The sequence below is a fragment of the Syngnathus acus genome, chromosome 13 (assembly GCF_901709675.1).
Source record: "Syngnathus acus chromosome 13, fSynAcu1.2, whole genome shotgun sequence".
In the NCBI taxonomy this organism is placed as follows: Eukaryota; Metazoa; Chordata; class Actinopteri; order Syngnathiformes; family Syngnathidae; genus Syngnathus; species Syngnathus acus.
Window position 1 is genome coordinate 15,021,253 of NC_051098.1, and position 13,282 is coordinate 15,034,534.

The 13,282-nt window shown below is 43.7% G+C and overlaps 2 protein-coding genes across 2 annotated transcripts; one reads left to right on the top strand and one right to left on the bottom strand.

Moving 5' to 3' along the window:
- Window positions 1-158: 158 nt before the first annotated feature.
- Window positions 159-2,963, bottom strand: LOC119132759 (extracellular calcium-sensing receptor-like). Its single transcript, XM_037268233.1, has 6 exons — window positions 2,860-2,963; window positions 2,505-2,784; window positions 1,647-2,435; window positions 1,355-1,576; window positions 1,167-1,290; window positions 159-1,099 (listed from the first exon to the last, which is right to left on the bottom strand). Exons 1-6 carry the CDS (start codon window positions 2,946-2,948, stop codon window positions 159-161), a joined length of 2,445 nt encoding a protein of 814 aa, XP_037124128.1. The 5' UTR covers window positions 2,949-2,963.
- Window positions 2,964-5,648: 2,685 nt separating this feature from the next.
- Window positions 5,649-9,148, top strand: LOC119132620 (extracellular calcium-sensing receptor-like). Its single transcript, XM_037268032.1, has 10 exons — window positions 5,649-5,797; window positions 5,859-6,159; window positions 6,227-6,313; window positions 6,394-6,501; window positions 6,571-6,737; window positions 6,803-7,256; window positions 7,485-7,715; window positions 7,863-7,986; window positions 8,051-8,523; window positions 8,714-9,148. The coding sequence occupies exons 1-10, from the start codon at window positions 5,673-5,675 to the stop codon at window positions 9,146-9,148; spliced, it is 2,505 nt and encodes an 834-aa protein (XP_037123927.1). The 5' UTR covers window positions 5,649-5,672.
- The last annotated feature ends 4,134 nt before the right edge of the window (window positions 9,149-13,282 follow it).

Here is a 13,282-nt window from a genome sequence, read left to right on the forward strand (position 1 = left end):
ACACCCAGGAGGGAGAAGTTGTCATGGTTTGTTATCTCATACCTCAGGAGACCACAAGAAACCAAACAAACCCAAATGTGTTCATAGTGCAAGTCTGGATTTTATTTGATTTGGATGTGACAATTGGCTCTATAAGTAATCAATATTTCTATTATGACTCATACGAATCTAAATGGTGTCCCGATTGGTTTTCGGAAAGATTTGACTGTCCCTTTAATTCTCTTCTTTGTATTCTTCTCAGGTTGCATTAGTATAATATAACATTTAGGTATGAATATACAAACAAGCAATCCAAAACTAGAGGCCAATATTGCAAATATCTCCACGGCAACGCTAAACTTCCCAGGGGAGCTGACATAAGCTGGAATGAAAGTGATCCATACGGCAGAAAATATCAACATGCTGAAGGTGATCAGTTTGGCTTCGTTAAAGTTATCGGGCAGCTTGCGGGCAAGAAAAGCAAGGATGAAACATAACATAGCCAAGATTCCGATGTAGCCCAACACAGCCCAGAAACCCACGACTGAACCCACAGCACACTCCAAGATAATTTTATCTTTAAACTCCTTGAAGTTCTTCAAAGGAAACGGCGGGGCGATTATGAGCCAGACGATACATATGACCACCTGGACGAGAGTGAACGCCACGACGCCGAGTCTTTGCTGAAGAGGCCCGAACCACTTCATGCCATGCCCGTCAGGAAGTGCCGACCTGAACGCCATCAACACCACGACGGTTTTCCCCAGGACGCAGGAGATGCAGAGCACAAAAGTGATACCAAACGCCGTATGGCGTAACATGCAGGACCACCAGCTTGGCCGGCCGATGAAGGTCAGAGAGCACAAGAAGCACAACGCTAATGAGAGAAGCAGCAGGAAGCTCAGCTCCGAGTTGTTGGCCCTGACGATCGGAGTTTGCCGGTATTTGAAGAAAACACGAGTCACGGCGGCGGTGGAGAACAAGCCCAATAACGACGCCACGGTGAGGAGAGCTCCCATGACCTCGTTATACGATAGAAACTCTGCTTCCTTCCTCGTGCAGGCGTCTCTCCTCTCGTTTGACCAGAACTCAGGGTGGCATCGTTCGCACGTGACCGAATCTGAAAATATCAGACAGAACATTTGGTAAAGTCCAAAAACTTCTCAACAGGATTTGATGAATCCTACCTGTGATGTTGCTGAATTCACCCTCAGCACACCTCACACAGTCATAGCAGCAGACGGGCTTTCCTTTCTGAAGGACCTTCCGTGTCCCTGGACGACATTCCTTACTGCAAACAGATACCGGGACCTGCATGATGAAAGGGAAGTCGTAAGCACGTTTCGCAATCAACGTTGGCAACTTTGGAGCTCACCTGCTTAGAGTTCCCCGCCCAAACCAGAGACCGATTCTGCAGATTCAGCTGTTTGTCCGCCGACGCGTCGTAGAGACCGACGGTGACGAATTCAACAGTCCCATTTTCTGTTGGTTGCCAATTTATAATTTCATACTTAGCTGCCGGATCTCCGTTTTCATTGAAGAAGACCTCGTGGCCTTCTTTAGTTGTGAAATGAATCTTCTTCATCTGGTGTAAAATCTAAGGTGAGGTACACAAGAGTGCTAATTAGCTGTTTTGTAAAAACAACAAAACTTTTGTTTGGACTTACTGCAAACGGCTCGAGCTGCATCCGGGTATTGCATGTGGTGTTACACCCAAGAACTTTATGGACTGCATGGGCCACGGCATACACAGCTTTATAGACATTGCTAAAGATGGGCATGAGTGACATATCAGTGAAGCTGTTCTGCACGTCTTTGAGGTCTTCAAGCCCGTTGCACTCTCCCCGATTCCCGACTTTTCTCGACTCAAGCTGACAGTTGAATATCGTCTCCCAGAATTGCCTGAACGTGTCATCACCGGATGAATTCAGACGTTTCACATCCAAGATGAACTCCCTCATACCGTCGACGTGGGCTTTCGGAATGGCCAACCCGAGGGCTCCGTTAAGGATACGCGTCCGATCCGAAGCCGCCGTCTGGGAATCAAAGATCCAACTCTCTGTGCCAACCCACTGGTAGCCGCTCAGGTTGTGATGAGACAGTTGGTGTATCAGGACATCCAGATCCATGTGGGAGAGGAACGTAACGATCACCTTGGATGTCGAAGCCTTAATCGCATTGATTATTTTTTGTATCTTGCCAGGTGGATCCGTCCTGAAGAAAGATACCGAGTACTCGAGACAAATACCGAGCCCTTTGGCGATCTCGGTGAATGTGGCCATTCCGTTATTGCCGTAATCGTCGTTGCTTCTGATGGCTCCTACCCAGGTCCACCCAAAGTGTTTGACCAGGTGAGCTAGAGCTCGACTCTGGTAGTAGTCACTCGGGATTGTTCTCAGGAAAGATGGGTACTTGGTTTTATCGCTGAGGCAAGCACAAGTGGCAAAGTGGCTGATCTGCAGGAAAAGACAAAGGAGAGATTTATTCTAGGTGACTACAGCACACCTTGGTCTAACTCGACCCACCAAAGGGATCCAAAAGGGTCCGACGGTGGTGGCTATGGCCATGCAAGGAGAGGAAGACGTCTCTCCCACAATGGCCTGCACCCGGGCTGGTCTGGGGCAAAGCTCCTCCAAAGGACCATCTCCGTCCCCATTGGCCAAAGCGAGGGCCACCCTCACCCCTCGAGCAACGGAGCCACAAGAATCGTAGATTTTATACCCGAGAGAGACTCCAGGCAGGAGCTCGGTGCTGTTATTGATCTCCTCGATGGCAAAGAGCATAGCCTGGGTAAACTGGAAGCCCCTGAAATTCAAACTGGGCACAAAAGGTTTGCATTTGAAGGAACGCCGTTGAACCTGAAAGAGGTCGTTTATTTACCTGGTGCACTGAAGCGACTGCGGTTTCTGCACAAAGCTATCCTGTCGGTCTTTCCAGCTGCTGTGGAGGGAAAAGATTCCCCCTAACATGATGTCTCCGTCTTTAAAGAGCTGGGGGTTCTCGGGATCTCCTCTGTGCCTGCAGATTGGCTGCCCAGCCCAAGAGAAAGACCCGATTAGGAAGAGGTGGAGAAGTGCCAAGCCTTGCTCTGCCCACCTGTTGGTGTGTGTCATGGTTTCTGAAGCTAAACCACAGAGTGACCATTCAGGTGAATCCAAGCTGGGTTTTTTATAACTGAGCTGACCCGTGAGGTGGGGTAAGAGGATGGAAACAATCCAAAGACATGAATCTTTTTTTTCTTACTTTCAACATCTGCATCAACCGGCCTCGATGTCCGCACTATTTCTATATGATATCTTGCGTGAAGCTTAATTCTTTGAGAAGCTAGTTCCAAAAAAATCTGAGCTGGGTTCACCTTCAGCTGGCAGGCCAGGGATCTTTAGGGTCCCCAGACTCCCAGACTTGAGGGTGAACCGAGGAAATTCCAACATTTACATCCACTTATCCTTTAATTTTTATCACTCTCATTAATTGGAAATAAAAACAAATCCGGAAAAGACGATTTAAATTCCACTTTTGACAGGTGATAAAAACAAACTTGCACACACTCCTGATTAGGCAGCTCATTGGCCCGTGTCATCTCTAAATTGCCCTTATTGTTATTTTCCACAGAAGGGGATGTTTAACAACCATCTGATGCGCCACTTAGGGTCACATTTCATTAAAAACGAGGATGTTTGTGTGTTTGCAGTGGAGCAAATATCTCAGAGCTCTCCCAAGGGTCAGCCAGGTGGGATGTGTACGAGGTCTGATGCCTCGGGCTTGACCTTGACTAACACCTGAGGTACGTAAACACTCACACAAACAAGCGGAAAAGTTCCTCGGGAATTTTATGGCTCTTGCCTTCTGTCACAGTTTGCTCTGGAAAATGCGAGAAAAGTCCATAACTGTGTGGCTTTAATTAAAGAAGTAGTACTTGTGCAAGTGTGTGTGTGTGTGGTCACCTCACAAACACCATACGATGAACTATTGTGCCACCTTCTGGTAGTTTGTCGAACTACAGCTGGAATAATACGGAACATATACAGGAATTAACCTTAATAAAGTATATATAAAATAGATAATATATGCCAGATTTCTCCAAGCATATTAAGATGATTTTATTTAATGTGCAAATTTGAGGTGTTATGGGAAAGCCAAAGTCATCCAATTAGCTTGTTTTGACCTTGTCCAGTGCTCCTTCAATTAAACGTGAAGTCAATTTATCTCCCACGTCGCACCTGATGAGCATGTGTGTCTCCCCAGCGGCCTCAGGCCACACGGCATGGTTCTTTCTGGAAACTCTTGCTTGTCTTTGCTTGCCTGGCGGCCCGGCCCGGCGGGAATCAAGTCCGCTGAAGCGGTGCGTGCCCACCCGGTCGACACAATAACACGTTTAAGTGCATCCCAAGTGTGTGTTATGATCTGCCCTGCATGCCAGCTTATTATTACTGCTGAAGGTCTGATTAAAATGAAAACCATCACCAATCCCAAGGCAACCCCACAGCTGATACCTTCACTCTGTTGATTTGTCCAAGTTAGATATGCAAACTTAGAAACAATTTCATGAGAATCATATGATTTTTTTTTGCTAATATAAACTACATGCATAGATATACACACACATATACACACATACATACGTATATGTATGCAAATATAAATATAATAACTATAACAAATATAATATATTGTATTTTCCGCACTACAAGGCGCACCTAAAAACCTCAAATTTTCTCAAAAGCCGACAGTGCGCCTTATAATCAGGTGCGCCTTATATATGGACCAATATTGAGCCACTACAGCAGGCGTGTCCAAAGCCCGGCCCGGGGGCCAAATATATATATCTTATATATGGACAAAGTTTCAAAATGGGCCATTCATTGAAGGTGCGCCTTATAATCCAGTGCGCCTTATATATGGACAAAGTTTTAAAATGGGCCATTCATTGAAGGTGCGCCTTATAATCCGGTGCGCCTTATAGTGCGGAAAATACGGTAATATAATATATAATAAATATATACATACGTATGCATATATACGTACATACATATACACATACACGTGTACAAACGTATACACACGTACGCACATATATACATAAAGACGCATACACACATATACACGTATACATACATATATTTACTTATACACATTTATGCACTCATATATATACACACATTGTGTGTGTCATGTACTATGTGTCTAAGTGTGTGTATCCATCCGTCTCTCCTTATCACTGAAGGTTGACTTAGGCCTACTCAGGCGTGACACGGCGAGATGACACGGCTAATGTCTCGTCTCAATTTGGTCTAACGTGCCTCCTCGTTATGCTTGTTATTTACGTGGAAGCCGAGTTTCCTTTTCCATTGATTTGCTGACTCGGGGGAAATCAGTTCAATTTGCCGGTGATGCTATGTGACAGGGGGCATATACACTGAAGGCTATAAATGCGTGGTGCTTTGAAAAGTGCTTACGCTGTGACAATGAAGCATTGTGTGAGGTTCTCGCTGATGCTCAAAACAAAATAACTTGTAGTCTTGAACGTATTTCCTTTCATTGTTTTAGAAAATATGTTTCAGGTTTGGAGAAAGCTCAGGGGCTGGTGGCGGAGAACTGAAGCGGTGGTCTGGAGCGTCATGTGGGTGTCGATCTTGTTCCCCCACCAATCCTACCAAGATCTGTCGCAACATTGCGATGTCATCCCAGGTTCCATGATCTTGCCATATCTGGAGAAAAAGGGGGACATCATCCTGGGTGGGCTCTTCTCCCTACACGATACAGTGGTGGAGCCCAGCCTGACGTTCACCTCCAAGCCTCCACCCACGGAATGCACCAGGTAATCATTCGGAGCAGATGATGAGTCAGCGAATTTAATTGTAGGACGATTTTGCTCGCAGATTTAACTTCCGAACATTCCGCTGGATGCAGACCATGATTTTTGCAATCGAGGAGATCAACAGGGAGGGAAAACTGCTTCCGAACATCACTCTGGGTTATAAACTCTACGACTCGTGCAGCAACCCCCACCAGGCTCTCAAGGCCGCCATGGAGCTTCTGGGAATCCAAAACGCCTCCGTGACCGAAGGAAAAGCAAAGAGAAGCATCTGCAAGGGGGGCGTACCTGCCGTGATCGGAGACGGGGGTTCCACCCAGTCTCTGGTCGTGGCCCGTTTCTTGGGGGTCTTCCACGTGTCGCAGGTGAGCGGAAATTGGTTGTAAATTGAAATTTTGGACTTATTTGGAATAAAAGTGGATTTCTATCCAGGTCAGTTACTTTTCTAGCTGTGCTTGCCTGAGCGACAAAAAGGAGTTTCCTGCTTTTCTCAGGACCATGCCCAGTGATATCTTCCAGGTACGTGGAAGACCCCGTCGTCATGGTGGGAATTTTTCAACTTAAGTTTGGACATGAATATTCCATTTGATTTTCTTTAGGTGGATGCATTGATCCAGCTGGTCAAACATTTCGGGTGGACTTGGGTGGGTGTGATCGCGGGTGACGATGCGTACGGTCGAGAAGGTGCAAACATTTTTGCTAACGAGGTGAGTCCGCAACAACGGAAAATTAGTAAAAAGAATAAAGTTGTATTTCGGAAACACTCGACATCCCAGGTTAGCAAACTAGGCGCATGTGTGGCCCTCCATGACATCATCCCCAAGAACCGAGCACCTGAGGTGATCTCATCCATCATTTCCAATATCCGCTCTTCCCGGGCCCGCGTGATCTTGGTGTTCGCCGTGGAACAGGACGCAGCGGCGCTTTTTGATGAAGCCCTCAGGTGGGGACACATCTTTCTTTTTCAATCACTCCCAAGTGCAAGATTCTGCAATTCCATCATTTCAGGGAAGGTCTGGACGGGATCCAGTGGCTAGCAAGCGAGGCTTGGAGCACGGCGGCTGTCCTCTCCACTCCCAAGAAGTACTTTAGCATCCTGCAGGGCTCCATGGGGTTCGCCATCCGTCGAGTCCAAATCCCAGGACTTCAGGACTTCCTGCTCCGTCTGCATCCATCCAACCCCGACACTGTCAACGACCCGTTTCTGATACCATTTTGGGAAGAAGTTTTTCAATGCAGTCTGAGCGAGGGAAGGGTTAAACCGCCGTGCACCGGAGCGGAAGATCTGAGGACGGTGACGAATATCTACTCGGATGTGTCCCAGCTGCGGATCTCCTACAACGTCTATAAAGCGGTGTATGCGATCGGGTATGCATTGAGGAGTGTGGGGGGCTGCGAGGATGGCAAAGGTCCTTTTGCTCTTCAGACGTGTGCAAATGCACAAAGCGTCCAACCGTGGCAGGTATGATTACAAAATACACGACTGTCATTTATTCTTATTTCAGGATAAACTCAAAGTGGGCGAAAATCTTTCCATTGGTGCATCAGCAACATCACACGCCACTCCACCCACTTCTATTGGAATAAAAATTAAAATAAAATAAAATAAAATAAAATAAAATAAAAATACAAATAAATAAATAGACAGTAAATTTGTTTTTAATTATCTAACAATATTGTTTCCCTTTAGCTGCTTCACTATTTAAAACAAGTGAAGTACTTCAATTCCTTTGGGGATGAGATCACCTTTGACGAGAACGGCGATCCGGCCGCCATGTACGACCTGGTCAACTGGCAGCTGAGACCAAGTGGTGGGATCGAGTTTGTCACCGTCGGCAAGTTTGACGAGACGGTCAAAGACGGACAACAGAAGCTTCGAATCCAAAGCGAGGACATCGTGTGGAACGGCAACAAGACCCAAGTAGAGATCCCATCGAGACACAACTTTTAACAACTATTTCTTTTGGATTTTGGGCACAGCACTTGGATAAGCAAGCATCTGTACCTAATGAAACGTCTCGTAACTGTGTTTGTTTTGTGTGACTGTAAAGTTGCCCTCGTTGCACAGGTCCCGCTATCAGTATGCAGTAACATTTGTCCGCCCGGCACCCGCAAGGCCAGTCGACCTAACTTCCCTATCTGCTGCCATGATTGCGTGGTGTGTACAGCAGGGGAGATTAGCAATCAGACCGGTGCGGATACTCGCTCCTCCTACGTGACAAGAAGCTCCGCTCTTAACCTTGTTCTGTATTTTAGACGCCATAGAGTGCACGCGCTGCCTGCCCGAGTTCTGGTCCAACGACGAGAGGACCGCCTGCATCCCCAAAGAGGTGGAGTTCCTCTCGTTCAGCGACACCATGGGCATCACGCTGATGGCCATATCCCTCATGGGTTCCTTCTGCACTTGCGTGGTGGTCTTCGTCTTCTCCTACCACAGGAGCACCCCGGTGGTTAGGGCCAACAACTCGGAGTTGAGCTTCCTTCTGCTCTTCTCATTGACTTTGTGCTTCCTGTGCTCGCTCACTTTCATCGGTCGGCCCTCAGAGTGGTCGTGCATGCTGCGCCGCACGGCTTTCGGTATCACCTTTGTGCTGTGCATTTCTTGTATTTTGGGAAAGACCATCGTGGTGCTGATGGCGTTCAAGGCCTCACAGCCCGGAAGTCGAGTCATGAAGTGGTTTGGGCCCGTACGGCAAAAAGCCATTATTAGTCTTTGCACTCTGGTTCAGGTGAGGACTATTCATAGACTACATTTTGATTTAAAATAATAAAATAATAAAATAATAATAGCTTTCATTCAGATTAAACTTCAAAAAACAATATTTATCCCCCATATTTTATTCACCAAATCAGTTATTTAGTTAATTTTGATAACCTATCTTGCAGGGTCTAATTTCTGTTAACTTTTTATTCCTCCAGGTGCTAATCTGCACAGTATGGCTCATCGTGGCTCCCCCCACCCCTCACCAGTTGATTCCCCCCAAGAGCGCCGTTGTCCTTCTGCTTTGCGATGTTGGCTCGCTCGTGGCTTTCAGTTTGGTCCTGGGCTACATCGGCCTGCTAGCCTGCCTCTGCCTCGTTCTGGCCTTCCTGGCCCGGAAGCTTCCGGACAATTTCAACGAGGCTCGCTTTATCACTTTTAGCATGCTCATCTTCTGCGCCGTGTGGGTGGCCTTCGTGCCAGCCTACATCAGCTCCCCGGGGAAGTACTCCACAGTCACGGAGGTGTTTGCCATCCTGGCCTCCAGCTATGGCCTGCTGGGCTGCATCTTTGCACCAAAGTGTTACTTGATTCTCTTTAAACCAGAAAAAAACACCAGGCAGCATCTCATGTCCAGAATGGACAAGTTTTAAGAAACAGTTTGCTTAATCAAAAACTAGTTTGAGTTCATAGATGATGAAAAAAAAAGAAAGATCTTCTACATACTGGTCTAATACATTTAAGCACTGTATTTTGTGATAGATAATAAAATTGTATTACAATCTGCCTTTTAAGCCTTTGTGATATTCTGGACATAATAGGGGGATTTTCTTTTTCTGTGGTCCATGATTATTAAAAATCATATTTTCTTTTTATTTGACCGCTAGGTGGCAGCAGAAGCTAGTGGTGCACTGCCTTCAGCAAAGTTCAGCCATATACAATATAGTAGTAGAAAATAAATAAATAGAAAAAATAAATAAATAAAAAGGTGAACCGAATTTTATGCAAATGTTTCATAGTGGCAGTTTATTTTCATTTGATTGGAATAATTTTAAAATCATTTCAGTTCTTTGTGGTGTCTACAAAGTGATCTTGGGTCATTTGACTTGTTGGAGCCACGTTAGACTTATTGGAAGCTCATTAGGAGGCAGAGGCTCACTAAAATAAATCTGGTGACTCCGTTGGCACTTTTATCAAGAGTTCAGCCATTTTCTCTATTCACCTTCCATACATTGTGATTCTTTAATGACGGAAGTTGCTGAACACAAGTGTCCAAAAAGGCAGAGTTCTTGACAAAGTACAAACAAAAGATGACTGTGAAATAAGTAACTCAGGTGCTCTGTGAGTTGTGGCAACAGACAGAAGTTCAAAATAACAAAATAAGCTGTAGAAAAATCAGGCTTGGACAAAACAGCACAAAGCACAGCAAGGAGCACAAAGGACAATGCTCCAAACAGGACTGAACAGAAAGGAGGGAACTAAATACAAACAAATTGACCAGGCAACGTGGAACACCTGGACAGGACATAAGCGGCCGAGGGAGCTGATTGGAAGACACAAGGGGCGGGGCCAATGTGAACAGGTAGAAACAATTATCTAAAGAGACATACAAAAAAACAAAAACAAGGAAAAGATAACATTTTTTATTATTATTTCCACTGTATTTTTGTCCATTCAGCATTATTATTATAATTATTATACTAATATTAATATTATATTATTTATTATTATTATTAGTATTGTTATTATTATTATTATTATTGTTGTTATTATTATTATTACTTTTTTTTTTCATCATTTCAGTGCATGGACATGCTTGTGTTGCTTAAGTACAATTAGCAGGAGGTATTGATTATCAAGTCCAATTAGGATGAGAGGCATTAGGGAGACAAGAAGGAGGCGAAAGCTGTCTTGCTGGCAAGAGACAAGTGTTGGCCTAATTACGCCGCTCTTTCTCGCTTTCCTCCTTCTCCCGCTCGTCTTTCTTCATCTCTTGTTCTCGGTCCCTTGGTCCCCTTCAGCTTTAGTTTAACAGGAATATTAATAAGCTTTCATTTGATAAGATGTCGGAATCGTTTCATGCGTTTCCATTGACAAAATGGCAAAAGAAGGAAATTGAGTCACTTGATTGTTGGGGTAGCGTGATGGACTCTGAGAAACTAAAATAATTCTCATCCCTCACCCAAAGCAAGAAATGGATGGATGGATTTCAAGCTAATTTTTGAGCTTACAATATTCAAATTATTCCCGCTTCAAAAATTTCGCTCTCCAAGAAACCATCATGACCGACATTTAAATACACTAAGAGCAGTGTTTCTGTTCTTTTTCCTAGAAAGTACATTTTTATATTATCAAATGAAACTAAAATATTCTCCACAGCGAAAGATTCTTCTGAGAAAATCTTCTGGTGACGAAGAGCCACAAGCCAAGAAGTAATAACAGAAAATGGGAGATAATTATGTCCTTTTACTCATCTTTGTTGCGTTCATTGGCACAACACATACTTGTTCTGGCTTTTCTGTTCCAAAACAAACTTTATTACTTCATGGAAACTTGGGCGCATAGATTCTCAGTAAAAAAAAACAAAAAAAACAACATAAATTACCACAAAAAATACTGCGATAAGCCTTGGGTAATTTTGAGCTCATGTGTCCTTTAAGAGCAGTCTTTCAAAAATTTGTTCTTGTTTCAGTCAGCCTATGACTCATCCCTTGACTAATTTTTGATAGAGTCAGAAAAACGAAGACGAGCTCCAGATTTATGATTACAGGAAACGAACAAAGTAACTAAAACCAACTAATTTAATTCAGAAAACAAAAATACACAACTACTACTGCTTCTTGAGTCACTTCCAGTTTTTGTGAAACTCTTCTTTGTTTGTGTCCGCATGACTATATTACACTGCCCTGTAATACGGAGTACCCCAAGGCTCCTGTTTAGGTCCTCTTTGATGTATAGACTGTCCTCTGTTTGAAATATTTCTATAAAAAAACACTTCTAGCCCTTAAATCTAAACTAACTAATTAGTTGAGGATGTACAGTTGAATCTTTCACACTCTTGTCAGTTTGGACTTTGAATGACCTTACCAGTAGTTGACGTTTATTTTACAACCAACAGAATGATCTTTAAGAGACGCCACAAAGAATGTTTCTTATTGTCTTTAAGCTCTAAAAAATTAACCCAATTAAACTTGAAGCCACAGGAGATAGCAAGGCCATTCCTCAGCTAAAGAAGATCCCCCTGGGAAAAACTCAAAGAGGTCCAGCTGGGACCAAATCCACTGAGAAAAGACAATGAAGACATTTTTTAGGCGGAATTTTGAGTCTTGCGGCTTGATTTCAGTCCGACGTAGGATTCCAATATCAACTCTGGATTCTGATAGTCGAGAGCGACGCCAAGACAGACAAAGAGTGTGATTTGTTCTCAAGCTTTAAACAAATAAAACCATTTGTCATCAATTTATGACTTTTATTTGTCCCGACCAATCTGCAGAGCACTTTTGAACCCGTGCTTAAGCCTAAAGGAGCCTTGCCCAGTAATAACATCATCAAAATAAAAAGTAGGCAGAACATTCGACGATAAGCTGCCGTATGTTCACAACTTCCTGCCAGGGATTCGATTAAAGACGATAATTAGACTTGCATGCTTTACCGGGTCACTCGCTCATAGATTAATGACAGATGTTTGCGCGTTACCCCATCCACAAATATTCTCAAATATGACGCATCAGATTTGCTAACATGTATGACGGGATCAAAACAGGAAATGGACTTTAAAATAATTCAGCTGCTGTAACTTTCTGGAAATGAGTTGAACAACGCAAACCGTGTTTTCTATTTAATTGCGTGAAGTTGAGTAAATGCAAATGGTTGGATGGATGGATAGATAGATAGATAGATAGATAGATAGATAGATAGATAGATAGATAGATAGATAGATAGATAGATAGATAGATAGATGGATGGATGGATGGATGGATGGATGGATGGATGGATGGATGGATAGACGCAAACCAACCCATAGATAGATAGATAGATAGATAGATAGATAGATAGATAGATAGATAGATGGATGGATGGATGGATGGATGGATGGATAGACGCAAACCAACCCATAGATAGATAGATAGATAGATAGATAGATAGATAGATAGATAGATGGATGGATGGATGGATGGATGGATGGATGGATGGATGGATGGATAGACGCAAACCAACCCATAGATAGATAGATAGATAGATAGATAGATAGATAGATAGATAGATAGATAGATAGATAGATAGATAGATAGATAGATAGATAGATAGATAGATAGATAAATAGATAGATAGATAGATAGATAGACGCAAACCATGTTTTCTATTTAATTGAGTGAAGTTGAGTAAATTCAAATGAATGGATATAGATAGATAGATAGATAGATAGATAGATAGATAGATAGATAGATAGATAGATAGATAGATAGATAGATAGATAGATAGATAGATAGATAGATAGATAGATAACTGTGTGGCTGCAAAGAGACACAAAGGCAGAACTTGTGTTTGTCAGCAGCCTTTGACAGTGAGAGCACTCCACTTTGTGTCAAGAGTACGTCAGTGTGGTTTCATCTCACATGTAGCACTCAGGAGAATTACAACCTTGCGTGTATTATTAGCTTCTGTGTGAGTGTGTGTAGGTCGGTGTACGTACATGTGCGCTAAATGCACACAACGAAGCGATGATTGCCTTCTGGACGACTCACAAACACATACATGGGCCGCATGTGTAAGAAGTGGGTTCTTTT